The sequence below is a fragment of the Paramisgurnus dabryanus genome, chromosome 5 (genome assembly GCF_030506205.2).
Source record: "Paramisgurnus dabryanus chromosome 5, PD_genome_1.1, whole genome shotgun sequence".
Taxonomy (NCBI): domain Eukaryota; kingdom Metazoa; phylum Chordata; class Actinopteri; order Cypriniformes; family Cobitidae; genus Paramisgurnus; species Paramisgurnus dabryanus.
Window position 1 is genome coordinate 24,169,292 of NC_133341.1, and position 20,632 is coordinate 24,189,923.

Genomic DNA, 20,632 nt, shown 5'->3' on the forward strand with positions numbered 1-20,632 from the left:
CAGACAAACATGTCATCGTTGGAGAAAACTTAGTAAAAAACTTTGTCGGTTAAGGGCTTCTGTAGAAACATGGCTGCACAAAATGGCGGCATGTAAGGGGACCCTCTGTGTATGTAGATAAAACGTCTCATTCTAAGGCAATAACGGTTCATTATAAAAAGGTCTTTATACACCCCTGATAATATAGTTTTGTATATTATGTTGCATTTCTGTCAAGAGATCCTTCTAAAAATTACACACTGCACCTTTAAGACATACAATCATTGTAGTTTCATTCTAACCTTGAAGTGTAACGGTTGATTTTCTGAAATTGAACCAGAAATATTAAACCCTGATGACGTATGCGGTCGACCAACGCGACTTCCGGAGAACGCACCCAAAAACATGTTTGGGACGTGTCCGGCGGAACTGGCACAAATGGCCACCCTAGTTATGGGCCGTGCAAATTCACACCGAGGTCTGTGTGAATGTGGAGAAGCCAGGAGTGGTGGGAATGTGATGGAAGATTGACATACAATCGATGTTCCAATACACATTGGAAAAAATCAGATTTGGGCAAGATTTGAGTAAGATTTGAGTGTTCACACTACTCCTGAAGAAGTTTGACCTGGTCACTTAACCCCCCAAAAAAATCAGATTTGGGGCACTCTTGCCTGCAGTCTGAACAGGGTACACAATTGCACACCGAAGGAAATGTAGAAACGTGAATCCTACAATTGGTGCTTTTTAAATACTTAATTTCAGTTCACATACACACATTTGATCATGGGAACAATATTGAACCTTGTGAGTATGTGAATTTAAAAGACCAGAAATGAGGTTAGAGACTGAATAAAGTAAAATGTTAGGTTAGGGGTAGGAACCTTCTTATGTATTTAAAAGGTCACTGTGAAAATGTTAGTCTTAAGCAGAGATATTCAAGTTTCGTATTCCTATAAGCATCTTAAAAAATGTATGCATCAGACAAGGAAACAGCTAGTAAAAAGCATTGAAAATGAGAGAAAACACACTCTACCCTATTCCTGAAACAAGCAAAATAAAATTCTGTGTACATAATTCACAAATCCATTCTGACTATTTGTCTGAATGAATGCTTCTTTCATGAATACTCAATCTACCTAAAATATAAGTGTTTGTAAGTGTTATGATCTGATTTAAAGCAACACTATGTAGTTTCCAAATGACTTACAGCTCCCCCATGTGGTTGAAAAGCGCAACAGTGCCTGGTATCAGACACTCTTCTGCAGGCAGGAGGAGGGGCGGGGCGGTGTGCTCTACCCTCCACCACCCCTTTCAGAGTGTGCTTGTAGCAGCTAGGAGGCTGCTCAGGTTGCAGCCACAGTACAATTTGTCCAGTTAAAAGTTGTTCTATCACTGAAATAATTTTAGAGACATTATTTAAAGGTAAAAAAACTACATAGTGTTGCTTTAAATAAGCAGAAATTGGGCGTTATTAAAGCAGTAAATAGTAAATAGCATAATAAACATACAACATTCAGATATAAAACACAGTTTCAGTGTTTTAAAATAAGATAACACAATGTAACTCAATAAATATATTAGTTAAGGATCTGAATATCCTAACTGTAATGTAGCTTAGTCAGTAGAGCCTTGCTTTAGCAGTGCAAAAGATCATGGGTTTAATTCCAGGAAAAAGTTGAATCCCAGGAAAATGTAATACTTTATAACAGGGCTATTCAAATCTTACCCTGGAGGGCCGGAGCATTGCATAGTTTAGCTCCAACCCTGATCAAACACACCTGAGCAAGCTTATCAAGGTCTTCATGATCACTAGACAATTACAGGTGGGTAAGTTTGATTAGGGTTGGAGCTAAACTCTGTAGTGCTCGGCCCTCCAGGGTAAGATTTGAATAGACTGGCTTTATAAGGTACTATATTGTCCTATAAAATTCACCCATTTAAATATGTAAAATGCCCCAAAAAAGTGAAAGAGATGGTCAAGTCAGTTGTTGAGAAAGGCTCCATTTTATTTTGTTGTATAGAGTCCTTGTGGCTTAGCATCTCTCCCTCTATCACTGCTGTATCCATATTGAAAAGTGTCTAAAAAAGTGTCTTTAGAACAGATGATAAAACCTTACTTATTTATCCAAGATTCCACATATGAGCCAATAGAAAACACAGAAAATACCATAAGCTGTAATAATGGTAATAATGAACTTTTGTTTTCCCTATGGTGATCTTAAAGATTTTCTGTACCATTGGATACTATTAGTAATGGTGTTAACAGCTCTCCAGCTTATAACATAGACCTGAGATGGCAGACAAAAAAAGAGAGCAAGAGAGGGAGAGAGAGAGCGCGAGAGCAAGAGAAAGAGAGAGCGAGAGAAAGCAAGAGAGAGAGAGAAAATTGATGAATTGACCACTTCTGCTGGGGTCATACTGAACAAAAATGAGGAACTAAGTGCTAATGAACTGTGGAAAGTGACTGGAAGTAGTAGCCTGTTCACAGATTTCTTGATTTACCCTAAACGCCAGGTAAAGCAGAAATCCCAAGCATCCGCCCCTATTCGCACAGAAAAACAACATGCACACGTCGTATCCAACAACTGCAAGGCAGAGTTTCCATCATTGTTTAAGCATAAGAAAGAAATGTGGGCCTCTCCGTTTGATTTGAGTTTATTTGTAATAGCTTCCCCATTATGTCTTTGTCTCTGCTTTATGTCCTCCGATGTCTTCTCCTAGCATTTCCTCAGAGGAGTCCATATGAATCACTGTAGCTTAAGTCCATATGAATGTAGACATAATGATGAGAGGCTCACAGTTCCAGCAAAGAAGAGGTCAACACTGAGCGTGTAGAGTCATGTAAAAACAAAATACAATCACCAGAGCCGATGCTGGTGGAGGTTTCGACTGAGGACGGAGCGAACATCTGAGGTAAACCTGAAATGTAAGAAAAAAACACTGAAAACTTGAAATATTACATTTAATTAATCTCAGACCATACTCAGGATGACAAAAGCTGCATCCTGCATTTATGGTTAAACGGTTTCACTTCCTTTTAAAATTAAGGAACTAGTGTTACATTCTAACTAGTGTAGTGTTACATTTAAGCTATTTAAATTATATTTTTTCGATAAAAGAATTTTTAAATGTGCCATTTTGAGTTTTAAAGGTAACCTACTGTGCCCCAGTTAAAAAGATATAAAATATTTTTTCAGTCTCCCCAGAGTTTTAGCTCAAAATACACCATAGATAATTTGTCATAGCATGTTAAAATTCCCACTTTTAGGCGTGAGCAATAATGTGTGTGCCCCTTTAAATGCAAAGGAACTGTTAGCTCGCTTACCAGAGGAGGGCGAGTAGTTTCAAGAACTCGTGCTGCAGCAAACAGCCACAACAAAACAAGAGAGTTTCAAGCAACAGGTCAGCTACTGAATTCCGTGTGGCGTTTAAACCAGTTTAAAAAAGCCAATCAGCTGACTATACTGTACATATTAAATGCATGTTATTAGCAGATGGTGAGAATTGTGATCATATGCTGCCTTCACGTGCTATGTAGCCTAGTTAATGTTTTAAACAGTGAGCAGATTTGTGTTTCCATTACTGCACAAATTGTAAATGGAGTGACGGGAAACACGGCAATTTCGCATTTTTACGAAACACATTTTTGGAAACACGGCAATTTCACATTTTTAAGAAACACATTTTTACGCTCGGGTGAGGTTTTTCAGGCCATTTAAAAATCGAAATATATCGCGAAACTGCAATGGCAACAGGTTTTTTCGCATTTACCTGATGGACGGGGACAGCTTTAGACCGTTTCATTGGGCGCATCTGGTACGAACTTTACTACCGGTTTCTGTTTGTTTGTCTGACTAGTTGCTGAAACTGAACTCTTAAACAAATACCTCGTCGAAAATAACAAATGTTTTTGGGTTCCTTTGTAATCTACGTGTTGTTTATTTTGCTTGTTATTAAATAAACTACTTTAAAAGGACTTTGTTGTTTACCGGAAGTTACGTAATGACCACGAAAGCCGCGTGTTTATGTTGTTACTCCTGAAACCGTCTATATGAATGTTGGTTTGGCCGTTGATTTGCAGTTAACATTGTATATATTATATAGTACACATTTTACACAGTAACGTTAGCTTAGTGTAGTTTTTTTGATACGCTTTAGCTATGATTTAAACTAAGGTAATCTACTTGTTATTTATTTTGCTTGTTATACGAATTAAACTACTTTATTACACGGCTCTCTGGAATGCTTGATTCTGATTGGTCAGTTGAGACATTTGCAGGTTCGTTCTTTTCAAATAATAACCACTCCAAAGTAACAACGCATAGCCGGTACTACTTGTACGATTAAAATCGCTCCGCGCCAATAAAGATTACTGTTTGGCGCCATCTTGTGACAAACACTGGACAACCACCATTAAGAATGGAAAATTTTGACATTAATTTTAACATGTACGGAAAAAACGAAACATTTAAACAGTGGATAGAAGAACGAACAACGACAAGACACAGAGAGCTTACTGAGACTGAACTTGACAAAATAGAGCATGACAGCTACGAAGCCAACACACAAAAAAATACAGAATGGGCATTAAAACTTCTGAAAGACTGGCTAAAAGAGAAACAAATGGAGACAGACAAGTATGAAGCAGAGGATCTTAATAAGGTATTACGATCATTTTATGCATCTGTGAAAGTTTCGCGGAAGGATAAAAATGTTAATTTAAAACAAATATGCCAATAAAATGTTTCAAATTCATATTCATGTCCAGTTTTTTTTCTTATGTGGCAAGTAGCCGTGTAATAAGCGGGATAATGTAGAGGCAGCCTGTAGTTATCGCGAAATAAGCCCCTTCAGTGTGGTACAAGACCACCTGATCACACTGTCGGGGCTTATTTCCCGATAACTACCGGCTGCCTCTACATTATCCCTTACATAAAATGACTGTTGTTATTGAGTGTGAGTTTAACGGAAGTTACATGAAAGCTGTTTGTTTATGTTGTTACTGCTGAAACCATCTTTAATCTTTAAATATGGTGCAGTATGTTTGATTAAAAGACAAGACAGAAGAGGTGGGGTCCACTTCATGTGGCGTCAAAAGAATGATCAAGGGTATGACATCAAAATAAAGCAAGAGTGAGTCGGGGGTCGACTGTTCTGTATGCTTTTAATCGCTCTCGCTGTATTTTGATGTCATCCGCATGTCGGTCTAGTTGCACTGTATTATGTCAAACACATCTGTCGCCATAGTTTTTAAAACAAGTTATCGCAAGATCACAAAATTAGGTTTTAGTTACATAGCAACGGTTAATGGATATGCTGTCATTTCAGAATAGTTTTTGGTTTAAATCTTTAAACTAAAAAAAATCTTTAATGGAAACGCAGCTAATAAACTTTTACAAACACTGTTGTCAGGAGTTTACTTTTTGACGAAACCACAAAAGCATGTTTAACTGATCTGTAACACAAATCTAGCTAAAGATTTACTAAAGTTTCATCTTATATAAAATCATATTTTTAACATAAAATCACATACACAGCATGTTGTATATATTGTATGTTTAAGAGGAATATAGTTGCGTTTTGCTGTCAATCATTGCGTTGTGTGTTAATCCTCATCTTCATCATCATCTTTAGAAACAGATACAACCAAAGTGTTTTATGCTTATATTGTATATGATGGAAGCAAATTCATTTGCGTAGTGCTGTCAGTCATTTTCTTTCTTTCTCTTGCACTGGGTTAATCCTCATCTTCTTTATCATCTTCAGAGAAACAGATAAAACCAAAGTGTTTCATGCTTATAATGTATATCTTTGAAGGGAATACAGTCGCGTAGTGCTGTCAATCACTGAGTGAACCCTAATCTTTTATCAAAACCTTTAGAGAAACAGAAAGCACAAAAGGCTTTTATCTATCGATCCCCGGTTTCACCGACAAGGCTTATGAAAATAACTTGCACCGACAGATCTTAAAATATGCCAGTGCTATTGATTTCTCTCAAGATGCACACCAGTAATGTTTTTCTGAGGCATGTTTATAAAAGATGCTTAAACATCTTAAGGCCTAGTCCTGACTTTAGTTAAGCCTTGTGAAACCAGGCCTAAAAATTGCAATACACGTACCAGAGAGCACAAAAACAATATGACTTTAAAAAATCAAAGTCATGTGTAACTTCAATCTCAATCTATGTTTTTTCCCCACAGGTGTTGAATTATGTGTATTATTAAAAAAATGAAATTATATGGCTTACATTACAGGCTGCTTGTTTACACCGACTGCGGACACATATTGATGTTTCAACACATTATTAAAGTGCATTTTTGCAATAGGTCCCCTTTAAGTTATACAAGATCAATAACAAGGGAACTTTATGAGGCAATTTCCCGGACAGGTTTATTCTAGTCCCAGACTAAAATGCATGTTTGAGCGGTCTTAAAGGTCCCTTTTTTCCTGATCCCATTTTTCAAACTTTAGTTAGAGTGTGTTTTGCTGTTATAGCATAAATAATACCTGCAGAATTATAAAGCTCAAAGTTCAATGCCAAGCGATATATTTTCTTTAATTAAATTCCCTTTTCAAAGCCTACTGTGAACGGCCAGTTTTGACTACAGTCCTCTATATTCCGGTTGAATGACGTCAAAATAAGAGTTTCTGGTTAATGTCCGCCCACAGGAATACATCAGTCACCAGCTGAGCTCAAACGGCTCTGCTACGTAGCTGCTGTCGAATCACAACACACTAAACAAGCAACACAATCAGAACTCGTTACGTATTTCTGAAGGAGGGACTTCATAGAACAAGAAAGACATCATCAGCCCGTTTTCAGAACAGTGAAGACAGTCGTATATAGAGATAAATAATTGTGTCAAAAAGAACAGGACCTTTAATTGAAAAACACCTTGTACTGACATTTCTTAACATATACAAGTAAAAAATTTGGTCTCAGTATGCACACCAGTATTGGGTTTTTTTGTAAGGTTTGTTTGTAAAAATGACTTCAATGTCCTAATATAACTAAAGCCTAGTCCTGGATAATCTAAACCCTGTCCGGGAAACTGGCCCTAAGAGTTTGCTGTGGTCGGAGCTAAAGAGAACTTACCTCAATGCATCCAACATTGGAAGCAGGTTAAGAAGTGCTGTGTCACTTGGGTCACTGAACCATGACTTTATAGGTATTGCATTGTCTGTGAAAATAACAGATATATGTGAGGTGTTAGGGTTGTGCCAATAAACAATACTTTCGTCTATCGATGATAGTCAGACATATGGCCGAAAGTGCTAGCCTTCATGACAATAGTTTAAATTTTTTCCCAATTGTAGTTTTAAATTACAATTTTGCTATTATTATCATCATCATCATACTTTTATATTAACATTCCTGGTACCGCATAAGGACACCAAATCACATTGCGTGTTTCTCCTCACGTGAGAGAGCTTGTGGGGTTCTCCTTGCGCAAGAGAGCTTGTAATGCATGCGCCTCTGACTCTTTCTTGCACCTGAACTTGTAAAGCGCGCGGCTCAGATATTTACTTGCTTTAAAAGGTTGTTATGTGTGCAGGGGTATAAAACCAGTAAGTGAATTTCAGAGCGCCTGGGCATCAATGACGTGCTCAAATTAAAGGCAGACATTATGTTTAAGAAGGTTGCGGAAGTGACAGTGTTGCCAGCATAGACTTTAAAAAAATATGGACGTAATGTCCTTGATGTCACCCATATGTTTGTGAAGAGCTTTTTGAAGCTTAAATTAGGTGTGCCTGCCAACGCCATCTTGGCTGTGCGTCACCGCACATCACTTCCGGAAAACCGAAAATGGGTAAAGAGGCGGGACGTGGGTGAAGCGGGGTGGCTTCACCTCAGCTTGTGGACCTATTTTTCCAAACGCCTCACACCCGTACATTCTTCCGTTGAAAGCTTGAATAATAAACACTCCAGCCCAGTTGGTGGCGATAATCCACCTTTGCCAATTGCAAGAATACAAACAACGTTCCCGGTGGCGGAGTAATACCGTACCTCACAGCACATCTAATACAAGTCAATGGAGTTGGACAAAAACTACGATAAAACCAGGGCCGGCCCTGGCCAATTTGCTGCCCTAGGCAAGATTTCACCTGGTGCCCTTTAGAATCACAGAATCACAATTGTGTTCCAATCATTTTGTTCATAACTTACACAGAAACAAACTGCACAGCTTTGTCTTGTTTTTCTTTATTTTGAAAATATTTTGGAAACACACACAAACACACAAACACATACACACAATACCCTGTTACTCAGGCATTTGATCTTGACATTGTTAAAATCTTGTCTTTTTTACATGTTTTAACACTGTACATTTAACTTAAAATATTTAATTGTGTACAAGAAAACAGCTCTTATTAATGAATTATTAGTAGCATGTTGTAGTGTCTCGGGAGATTGTGCTCATTGTTAAATAGCTTTGTGGCTATTGCACTGGAGCGGCAGTTTAAAATATAAACCCAGAATTCAGCGAACGTCAAGAACAAGAAAAAAAAACAATAAGGCCAAGACGCGGGATTTAAATTACGTTACACGGACTATGTATAAATTTCAATGTTTCTGGACAGAAATACCAACTTTGTCCGGTATTAATAAGCTGCACATTGGAGTGCTGGCTGCTCCCCGCGGTGCTGAAGACGCGTGATGGCACATATACACAGATATCTACGTGCAATCTATTGGAAAGTGGAGGAGTCATTAGTTGGGTTAGTAAAATAATGAAATTACAGCTTTTAAATAGAAGAAAATAAGTTTTTTTGTAAAGAGATATATTTTTTTCAGATGAGTTAGTTAAATAATGAAATTATAGATTTAAGTACAAAATAGTATTTATATAAAGAGAAATATTGAAATAAAATTGCAAAACTCTTCTTAAGAGGAAGTAATAAAGTAAAATAATAATTATATAATAACTAATAATAGTTTCCAATAGGTTGCACGTAAATATCTGTGCTGCCACCAGTACTCCGTTCGAGCGCGTCTTCAGCACCGCGGCCAGCACTCCAATGCGCAGCTTATTAATACCAAACAAAGTGAACAAGTTGGTATTTCTGTGCAGAAACATTGAAATTTAAACATGGTCTGTGTAACATTATGTAAATTCCGCGTCTCTGTCTGATTGTTGTTTCCGTTTTCTTGTTCTTGACGTTCGCTGAATTCTGGGTTTATATTTTAAACTGCCGCTTCAGTGCAGTAGCCACAGAGCTATTTAACAAGCACGATCTTCCGAGATACTATGCTACTAATAATTCATTATTAACTGCTGTTTTCTTGTGCAAAATATTTATATAATAAAATATATAAATATTTATAGTTAAATGTTTATATACATATATTAAAAAAAATAATAATTTGGGCGCACGGACGCCCCAAGGGGTCGGCGGCGCCCTTAGCATTTGCCTATTCCGCCTATGCCCAGGGCCGGCCCTGGATAAAACCTGTTGGAAATAGGGCTGGGACAAGCGTCGACGTAATCGACGACGTCGACGCAAAATATGCGCGTCGATAAGTCAGACCCAAAAAGACGGCGCCGTTGAGTAGTAGCAACGCGAGTGGCTCCAGTCCACGCCGGCTTCACAGCAAGTGTGAGCAGTGCGTAAGCGGCGCATGTTTTTTCAGCGCCCATGTTAACAAACATGCACCCTGCCGCATGAGGAGCGCGAGCTCGCGGCTCTGTAGCAACAGTGCTGCAATCGTTTCTGCGTGGGTTCTGCTGCGCTGCTCAAGCTCATTTAAAGTGAAAGTGCTTTGTTTATGGTTTAAATGCTCGTGGATTGACGCGAAAGAGTGTCATTTTACCATAAATCATGAATGTGATGCCAAGTGTGTTTTAAACAGAGCAATTTAACAAAAAGCAATGAAATATGTAAAAACACACTGTTGCCAGAAGACTGCGTTTTCATTCACTCTCTGTACAGCAGTAAATGAGTCCTCATCTATCTTAATAAACTTAAGAGAAAGAGATTTAATAATGTATGTGCTTCTTAAGTTTAATTGTGTTTATATCTGTCATTACATGGACTAGAACAGCACGAAAACAATGTGGATTAAACAAATCAAGTTATAAAAATTACACTGTGTGACCATCAAAAGGCACATTGAAGAGGTTTTGCTCATAAATGCATGCAAAATAAAGTCATTTGAACTTGAGATTTTTATACGGTTACTAAACAGCACAGAATGAGCTGCAAACGCTTTATGAAATGCTTCCTCTGACTAAGAATGCATTATTTTGCACTTGTATCTTTTTTTTTTATTTTGAAATTTCAAGAACAATCAACATATATTGAAATGTTTACATTCAGATATGTAAATCAACATGTATAAATTGCTATTAGTTAATTAATGGGGAGATAATCGATAATTGAATCGAATTCGAATCGGACTGATAAAATGAATCGTTAGATTAATCGATGCATCGAAAAAAAGAATCGCTAGATTAATCCTTTAAAAAATAATCGTTTATCCCAGCCCTAGTTGGAAAGCATCTTTTGCAGCGATTTTTGTGTGAGCATATCAGTGAACACCCCTGACCACTCGGTGAGTTTCAAGTCTTTGTAAACGAAAGTTTAATGCATTTTATGAAGGATTGTTCCAGGGCACCAATGCAGCCATTGTGGGGGTGGGGGCTGATACAACAAACACCCCAAAATTCTCGGGCCAGCATCATATGTCCAAATTTCAGTCAAAACCGTTCTATTTCATCATAAACAATCTGAAAAAAGGGCTTTAGGTGTAAAATACCGAACTTTAAGACCGAAGTCAACTACTGCCCAAAATTCTGATACTATTGTGTATCGCGATCTCACAGGCTGATGATAGGACAATCTTACTGGGAAGCATATCGTCCAATGAGGTGGATCAAAATATGTATTCCTATTACAGATTATTACACATAATAATGCACCTGATTTGTTTATCGGTAGACACAATGAACATTTGACACAATGAACTGACTAATAAGTATTAATACAAATCACATTTTACGGTTTTAACTTGAAATTGAGACAGTATGTATTAATACTACATTATCAGATGCATCATATCTTACCTGGGTGACTTCGATAAGCTCCAGGCGAGTTGTCCAGAATAACTATACTTGAGAGATCATTGTGTACTACAGACAGATCTTTTATGTAGCTCCCTAGATCCAAAGTGCAGTGCTGAAAAAGATAAAGCAATGCTGGTGTTTAGAATAAAACGACAAATACAGATAGAGATTAAAAAATAATGAACTGAATTGATTTCACACATGATTCCTTAGGTGAGTTCAATCAACAAGTATATGTTAAAAGTGAGCTTTGATTAAAAATATCCTAATTAATAGCTAATAGGAAAGCAGTGAAGTTTACCTGTCTGTAGTATCTTCTTTTAAGGATACCCCTGTTGTTATCAAGCTTATCTGATACAGCTGCTCCATATATCTCCATACTAGCTGTAAACACTACCAACTCATACCACTGACTAACCTAACATACACAAACAAGACGACACAAACACATAAACACACAAAACACATACTTATAAAATGGAAAAATTCTATTAAGTGGTAAATGAAATTGCTTTGCTTGTAAATAATGTTGTTATATGACAACAGAGAGAAAGAGTTCACTCACCACTTCTAAAAAGAAATCGACATGTGGCCTTTTATGGACAAAAAACCTGACAGGGTGTTTGTCTATTACCACCTGTGGGAGGAGAACGAAAAAACTATTTTAATCATCATAAAAACATAATGGATCCTGATTACTTTGTTAACAGGACTTACTGGTCTTACGTTACATAATTCATCATTGTACATTATGTCAAAGAAGAAAAGGTTTTGTAGCAATAACTTATAACATTGCATCACAGTGTAATGACTTGCTCTGCCTCTCAAACTACTTTTCTTTTCTGATGACATCACCAAGCACGTTTTTTTTTTTTTTTTTTTTGAAGCAGGTGTGTGTACCTTCAGGATAAAGTCTGGAGGCGTACCAGGCCTCACTGTTGGTCTAAGGACGCCATCGTGGTGAGAGTGAATCAAAGTCTCATCTAGATCCAACACTAAGATCTTTCTTTTCACTGCATCTAAAGCAACACAGACAGTGAACTTATTATTCTTTTTCAACTCATCGTCCAGACTGGATTCCACTGAACTTCAACCACAATTTAAACTTGCATCTACTGAGGTCTGTTTCCTACAATGAAACTTTTTGTTACCAGGGTTTTTTATATACATAAATGTAAACTTACTAAGTCTGTTTCTGGAAACAGGGGAGAGAGGTAATGTGTCATAACGCACTGTTTGGTACTGGATTATCTGTAGAAAACAGAAGAGAGGAGATATTGATGCATATAACACAACAATGTAGGGAGGGCTAGTTCATCACATTGATTTTGAATGAAATATATAGTGTTACAGCATAAAGTTTAATAAAATACTTCCTTAAACTTCTAAGCATATACACGCAAAGCAAGTAATAAACTGGGATGGCCTTGAATGTGCAAAACCATATTTTTTATTTTAATTAAGCAGACTCAAGTTACAATAAATGTAAGACATACATGGCAAACTTTATCACAATCTGCGTATTTCTACCTTAATATAGTTGAATGTATAAAAAAAGTTTAAATAACCAGCATACACACATTACTAAATTGTTCCACAAAAATAAAAGGAGAAAATTGCATTAAACTAGTGATGCACCGAAATGAAAATTCTTGGCCGAAACCGAAAACCGAAAAAAGGAAGCCAAGGCCAAAAAAAACCCGAAACCGAAACACCGAAATAAATTATTATGCCAATTATTAGTACAATTGCATTTATGGCCATCACTGTGTACTAAGTTTACTAGGGGTGTGTGACGAATAAAAAAAACTCACAGTTCGGATCACATTACAGTTTTTGAGGCACAGATCAGATTATTTTTCGGATCAGCAAAAAGCAGGTGGGAAAAATCTAATAAACAATAAAGAAATTGCAAACATTTATAAAAGAGAACAAAGTTGCACATTAATAAGGTCTGAAATTAGCATTAGGTACAGAAATCAAATTAAATGAATCATAACACAATCAATTAAATATATAATTATTTTTTAGAGCTATTTGTCTCTTTGTCATGGGTTGTTTGATTAACATTAATGACACAGATTTAAGTAGGTTAATCTGACTGTAATCTATAGAGGGGTTGCAAGTTTACAAACATTGCAGGGTGCGCGCGCAACCAAGGGGCAGAAAGACCGATTGGTGAGCTGATCTGCTACTGCAACAACCTTAATTATTGAAGCGTTCTTTAATGTTTGTACATAAATAAGACTTGATTTTAGTTGTATCTGTTTTTCTGTCTTTATTTTTGCAGTGTTACTGTGATACATGTATGAATTATAATTTTATAATTATAATGCTAGTAACGTAATAGTCGCATCTACTGGTATGTTAACATCAGGCACCCAGCACTGACTCTGTTGGTACTATTTTCCACGCAAAAATTCCTTGGCATTTTGACTTACAGACACCGCTACTAGCATACAACACAATGCACGTCTCTTCTTTCTGCCCCTCGGTTGCGCGCGCAACCAGTTAGTGACGTCGCCGTGCAACCCGTCTATACATACACTTAAGACATAAACAAATGTTTTTATTAGAAAAAGAATACTGAGGAGAGAATTTTGTTTATATGTGCCCTGTCAATAACAGCGAGATTTTATGTTTGCTTGTTTTTTTTTAAACGCGTTTCTCTCTTATGTGCGCTACCGAGGGCACTTAAACGCATGCACATACAGAGACCGAGGGTGAATCCCAAACAGCGCAACAGTCGCTCCACATAAAAACGTTACGTTGTGTTTCATTGCTTTATTCGCCAAATGTATGTTAATGGATTACAGTATGAGACACATTAGCGCGACTCTCTCTAAAGTTTACACATCAAGACATGCTTAATCTTTGCAGACGCGTGCAAACAGCTCGACCGTGAGTGAAACCTGGTTGAGCACGAAGGGGAGGGGTGGGAGACGACTGATCACAGTGAGTGAAACCCAAGCGCTAGCGCACAGATGGGAGGGGCGCGGTTGACATTCATTTTCGGTTTACATTTTCGGCTGGATTTTTTATTTCGGCCCGAAACCGATAATGCCATTTTCGGCCGAAAGTTTCGGCGACCGAAATTTCGGTGCACCCCTACATTAAACAATGTTAAACATTAAAAAAAATTTACTTTTCACTTATCAGATTTATCTATTCTCTACACAGGCTTTTAAAAGGTAAGCAAAAAGCAACTCAAGGCTGTGTTGTAGCTGTATCATAGAATTAAAGGGACAGTTCACCCAAAAATAAAAATTCTGTCATCATTTATTTACTATCATTTTGTTACAAACTTGTATAAATTTCTTTGTTCTGATAAACACGAAGATATTTTGAGGAATGTTTGTAATTAAACAGTTCGTCCCATTCACTTCCATAATATATTTTTTTCCTACTATGGAAGTAAATGGGGCACACAAATGGTTTGGTTACAAAACTTTCCTCAAAATATCTTCCTTCTATTTGTTCCATTGACCTGAATGGAAGTCAATGGAACAAAAAGTCTAGTGTGACCGGCCCTTTATTCACGATACAATACAAGCACGAGTGTTTAACGGTACATTCATACAGGGCTTTAGCATTTATGTGTCTCATTTACTTTGAATGGGTGACATCTAAGGGTGTCAAAATCGAAATCGGTCAAAATTAAGTCACAACCTCGAACAAAAAAAATGGAATCCTCGATGCTGCCATGCCCCCATGTTATATCCGGTCGGCTTGCCAAGCGGGAAAAAAACCCACATGTGTTGAGTGCTGCAAGTCAACCTCCTTTAACTTTGCTAGCTACAGCCAATTAAAAGATAGCATTGCAGATGCAGGAGACACCACGCAAGCTGCTCTTTACATGGGAATCAAAAAACAGCACGCGCCTTCAGCTGAACTCAATCAGAGCGTACGCGCATGCACAGCAGAGCGGCGTCTGTGACGGGAATCCGTCGTTTCTCTGAACTGAGATCTGTTTAAGTTTCACAACAACTTATTTCAGTTGCTTAAGAGTTATGAAAACAGCTTTTAAACATGACTTATTGGGGAATGGTCTCACAATCTCATCTGACAGTAATAAAAGCGCGTTTTTAAGGTGCAAAGTACTGACAGGAATGTTCATCAGACAGGAAGTTTTGTTTTATCAGGTGTGTGTGTGTCCAATATTTTTCCACTGGAAACACGACTAACATGGCAGGGCATCTCCAGGTTCAAGGTCAGATATTATATTTCATAAAAAAGTCTAGTCTGAAAATGGCATAGCATTTTTTCTGCTTTCAGAAAAAAGGAAAAACCGAGAATCGAAAAAGTAATCAAATCGAGGATTTGGAGAATCGGGACCTCTAGTGACATCATGTATTGCCAAACTTACTTGTAGATCTGTCGGCGAGCATCACTCATATAAAAAAACTTTTCTAGTGCTAAGGCAGGGGTCAGCCAATCAGATCACCTTATGCAATTAAACTTAATTGGATGGCGTTAGGCATGGGCCGGTTACCGGTTTCAAGGTATACCGAGGTTTAAAACAGTCAAGGTTTCAAAACCACTAAAATGTTCTGTGATACCGTCTCCAAGGTATGAGCTGTGCTTATACAAAATTCATTAAATCATGAAGTCATGACGTGATTGATTTGATGTTTACATTTAATATGCATTACGAAAATATTATATGTGTTGAAAGCATATTATAATTTAAAGGCTTTATTGTACCTGGCATTTGAAAATAACACATTTTAGTGTTGCAATGGCAAAACCGCAACACCGTGAAACCGTGGTATTTTTGCTAAAGGTTATCATACCGCCAGAATCTTATACCGGCCCATGCCTAGATGGCGTCTGCACTAGGTTATGCAAGACCGGATTACAGAGGAGCATAAAAATGGAGAAAAGATGAATCATTGCGATGGGTAACATTAGCTACAACCACTAACGCAACCGAAACCGGCATCCATTAGTTGTCAAAACAAAAGCCGCCTTTTTGTGTTTTGTTGCGGCCCACTGTGACAGTAGGGCCAAGCTCAAATCGCGGCAGTTATCACTATGACGATCATGTCAGGGCCAAGCTTCAGACACGCCTTTCAGTTAACGCTGATGCCCAGTGTGAATGTAGCGTTATTGCATTTATAAAACTGTTACAACACAAATAAATAATAAAGCAAAAAATAATCATCAACGCAACTTTCATGAAATAAAATTACCAATAGCCTTCCTTCCGCTGTGAAAATAGAGCTGTGCAGTGATACACAGAATTGTTGGGTGCAGCTGCCATAGCTGGGTTTAATCATAAATAAAACACAGCTTTTGACCAATCAGAATCTTTTTATAATATAGTTATTTAATATAGTATACAAAAAGTGAAAAATTTTAACCATGTCAATTCCAAAATATGTAACGTACAGGTTCATTGTTTCAAATATTCAATGCAAATATTCAAAGCATTTCAGCTTATGTTTCCTTATAGCTCCACTAAATTCTTATTTACGATATGAGTACGCTCATCAATTTCATTATTAATCTCTCCTTCTAACATTTCTTCTTTTTGGTCATTATTGTGGTCATGGTGCAAAACTCGTTCCAGTAGTGTTGGGAACTATTAATAGCCCCTCCCCCAGCTGTCAAAACATGTCACAGAAGTCTCAAGCAAAAAAAGTTTTTACTTTTCCTATTAATGTGCATGTAATTTATAATAATTTAAAGTGTGAATACATTAAAACTAAAGACTAAAATAGCAGTAACTACTAGTAGGAACAATAATGACAATGAACTTGGTAACCTGCCTTACAGCATCAATCTTAATGTTGCTAATAATGAAACCTTTCAGAATTCATGTTTTTAAACAGGCAATTGTATTCGTAAGTGTATTGTACTTTGATACTTTCGGTTCAGTTTACATCAAAACAGGCTAAACATGTATCGGGGGTCCAGAGTCCAAAATAGTTAAAGCAAACAAAGCATCATAAACACACTGGAGTTACAGTAAAGCAGTTGAAGCAGGTACATTCACCACTGTGACAAGGTTTAATAACCAAATGTTAGCTAAATCTAATGTGATATCATATCATGTCATGACTGATTAACAACTAAATCATACTTGTTTATATTACTACACAAACCTCAGTGCTATACTAAGTACACAGCAAACCATAACATTTGCCTAAGTGATGACTGCATAAGTGAATACATTCTAGTATCTACATAAAATCAAACACTTGCAAACAGCTGAACAGTAAACAGTTTAAAAATTGACAAAAGGACAGGTACTACTACATATTACTAACTTAACAACAAGCTTGTAAACTTTTATGGAGTTTAATGAAGACACATGACTCTATTAAATAAAGCATACATGAGTATTTAAAAAAAATGATAGGTCGGATTACAAAGTACAAGCAAACAGATTCAGACGTTACTCTTACCGTCCGTAGATGTTTCCGGAGGATGTATAAGATGAAACTCCATATTCTGGACGTGACTCCAAGGAAAGTGCGGATCCCCAGTAAACACTGACGTGTTTTCAACATGCTGACAGCTGAGGGCAACGGTGAAACATAGAAAAGACTCAAACCATCCACTTGAGACCACTGACTTCAGACGAGCTTGAACTATTACGGTTACAGCTAATCAGGTCGGCTAACCACTTCCCTCTGCTTTCTGAAGTAACGCAAGCGGCGTTAGTCAGACAGGAGAAACTAGCAAACACGGAATCCGATACACTAGCCAGCCAGTGCCACAAAATCACATAAAAATGTCTAACGTCGATTTTTTTCCCGCTGTCCTAAAATGTGCAGCCACGCACACAAACAAACCGTTGCGACCAGAGGCTAGCTAGCCCTAGATCAGTCAACAAATTGTTCCTGTTTGGATTCACGACTCTTGTGCGGTTTCGACGTTAATCTCAAGACCTTGGATAACTGGCCATGTATGCAAAAAGTCCGATCAGACCCCATCAAATGTGTTGCAGTACATATCCGGGAGCAAACTGTGAGCCGCCATCAATACTCTGGTTTCGTCACTTCCGAGAAACAACAAACGTGGTCCGTCTGGGTCAAAAGAGGAAGATGCTGTTATGAGAAAAAATAGAAAGGGGTCTTATTCAAAACTGTATGATTATGAATTACTTGTAGATTTATTTTTGCGTAGCCGAAGGTCACAAGAGAGAAAATAAACAGGATAAAATGTAAAAGAAACTTTTATTGATTCCCTGCAGTGCATATACGTCAGACAGTTTAGATAGACATTGGGATGTGAGGGATAAGGTTGTTTAGCGTTATAGTCAAGACCACCTAAACCAAGACCAGAGTGTGTCTAAACCTAGACAAAACCAATGCATGAAAGTTTGATTTCTTAACCAGCATAACGGTAACATAAGAAGAATAATTATAAATAAGCTAATTATTTGATTGCAATCGAAGCAGAAAATTTTACATTCACTCACATTCTTATTAACAAATAAATATGACAATGTCCTAGCAGTTTAGTGATGCCCCCACAGCTGTGGACTTGATCAGACTTAAAATAAAATCCAGAATCCTCTTAGTCTGAGAGCAAGACAAGGCCAAGTACAAATGCGGTCAAGACAGAGACCTTAAAAAAGGTCAGAGACCAAGACAAGTTGCAGCCATCTCAGTAAAACTGCCTTTCCATCACAAATCCCCCACCCACCAGAAGATAATTATTTTTTAATAAGAGTGTTTCATTGTATAATGTCATTTTGTTGACCTGACAGGTTCTAAACTGGATGGAACATGCTTCATTGAATAGGCTGTGATTATAGTTTTTGTGAAATATTGATGCTTTTTGTGCTTTTATATGTTACTAAAGCAATACATTAAGATTTTTGTTTATGGACCACAAATAATTGCTTGTTTTGTGAAGAAAAATAATCTTAAATCAGGGGTCTCCAACCTATTTGTGAGCAAAGGCTACCACAATGGATAATACAATCTAGATGGCTACTATTTGATACTCTACTAAGTCTACTCAAAACTTTTTTGATTTTATGTGATTTTACTTGTTGATATGTTTTAGTATTGTTTAAAATGTTCTGTAAACCAAGCCAAGCTAATATAAAAGTATGTAATAAATTGGAGACCCCTGATATACGTGATATGATAGGTAAATGTGCTACTGAAAGCATTTGAGACCCAGTGAAAGAGTTAACTTGCTTATTGCCATAAGTTTACTGTACTGCACTAATGCAGTGTTTCTCTGTCATTTTCCTGGTGCTTTCTAAAACAATGTGCATAGTTTCCCGTTAAAGGATCAGACTTTCTTAAAAGCAAACAAGGAATGACTGTTATTCGGATTTGAGAGCACAAACATTTATGCGGCATTTCACTTCTTATTGGGTCGATGACGTGCTGTTAATTTTTTTGTGTCCGTATGGTTCAATTAAATGTAAAAGGGTTAAAATTTCAAAATAAATTTTGAGGACCAAGTCTAAAATTTCTGGTTTTATTTCATTTTGAAAGAATATTTGGGGGATATTGCAAAAATGTCAGTGTGGTGTAACCAGTTTGTGTCAATTGATGTAACTAGTATTTTTTAATGAAAATATACATATATTAATAAAATAAATGTGGAATTAAATATAATAATCTAGTGTAATATGGTGTTTATACATTTTTCATAATTTGTCAAAGATTGTTTAGAAAACAGAGCTGTACGTTGGTTGTTCCGACCCAAATTCGGATTTGAGAGCACAAACATTTATGCTGCATTTCACTTCTTTTTATCCTTATATTGGGTCGATGACGTGCTGTTAATTATTTTGTGTCTCTATGGTTCAATTAAATGTAAAAAGGTTAAAATTTCAAAATAAATTTTGAGGACCAAGTCTAAAATTTCTGGTTTTATTTCATTTTGAAAGAATATTTGGGGGATATTGCAAAAATGTCAATGTGGTGTAACCAGTTTGTGTTAATTGATGTAACTAGTATTTTTTAATGAAAATATACATATATTAAAAAAAATGTGGAATTATATTCCAGAGCTGTTTTCAGCATGTCAGGACAAATATTACAAAAAAATGCATTAAGATTTAAATTTAGAAAAAACTAATAAAATTATATTTTAAAATGATTTTCTTTATGATTACACTTACGTAAAAGTATGATAAAATATTTAATATTTCTCATTCTTATTGGCACAATTGGCGGTTCCACCATTTGATATTTTCAGGTCCATTCAGTCTTATCTTTCGTAGTGCATCAAAATAGTGAAAATGTATTTTTTATTGCATAAAATTAACAATATGTGCATTGAAATAAACAAGTTTATTGAAAAGATTTTTGAATTTCTCATCTTGCCAGTTTTGAAACTGACCCATATATATTTATTATATATTTATTTGCTTATATATTTATATACTTATTTATCTTTCCACATTACATGTATTACTGCTGTTTAATCTGTATTGTTTTCATATGAAAATAAATAATGATTTTTATATATGTTTGACCTTATTTCTGCTTGGTATAATATGTTATATCTGCTACTAGTCAGAGACTGGCAGACTGAAAGTAATCCTGTTTACCTATAACCTTACCTATAAGGTCATTAATAAAGTGTTCTCTGGCCTGAATTGTAA

At 36.6% G+C, this 20,632-nt stretch overlaps 1 protein-coding gene across 2 annotated transcripts; it reads right to left on the reverse strand.

The window, feature by feature from the left end:
* Positions 1–1,932: 1,932 nt before the first annotated feature.
* ctdnep1a (CTD nuclear envelope phosphatase 1a) lies at positions 1,933–18,372 on the reverse strand. Of its 2 annotated transcripts, XR_010526747.2 has the most exons (9): positions 17,460–18,372; positions 12,234–12,300; positions 11,950–12,068; positions 11,615–11,686; positions 11,351–11,467; positions 11,050–11,161; positions 7,080–7,164; positions 5,516–5,742; positions 1,933–2,901 (listed from the first exon to the last, which is right to left on the reverse strand). XR_010526747.2 is itself a non-coding variant. In XM_065250475.2 (8 exons), the coding sequence occupies exons 1-8, from the start codon at positions 17,562–17,564 to the stop codon at positions 2,841–2,843; spliced, it is 738 nt and encodes a 245-aa protein (XP_065106547.1). In that variant the 5' UTR covers positions 17,565–17,619; the 3' UTR covers positions 1,938–2,840. The 2 variants fall into 2 exon arrangements, 1 of the variants encoding a protein (XP_065106547.1); XM_065250475.2 differs by lacking the exon at positions 5,516–5,742 and having other exon boundaries at positions 1,938–2,901; positions 17,460–17,619.
* Positions 18,373–20,632: the final 2,260 nt, after the last annotated feature.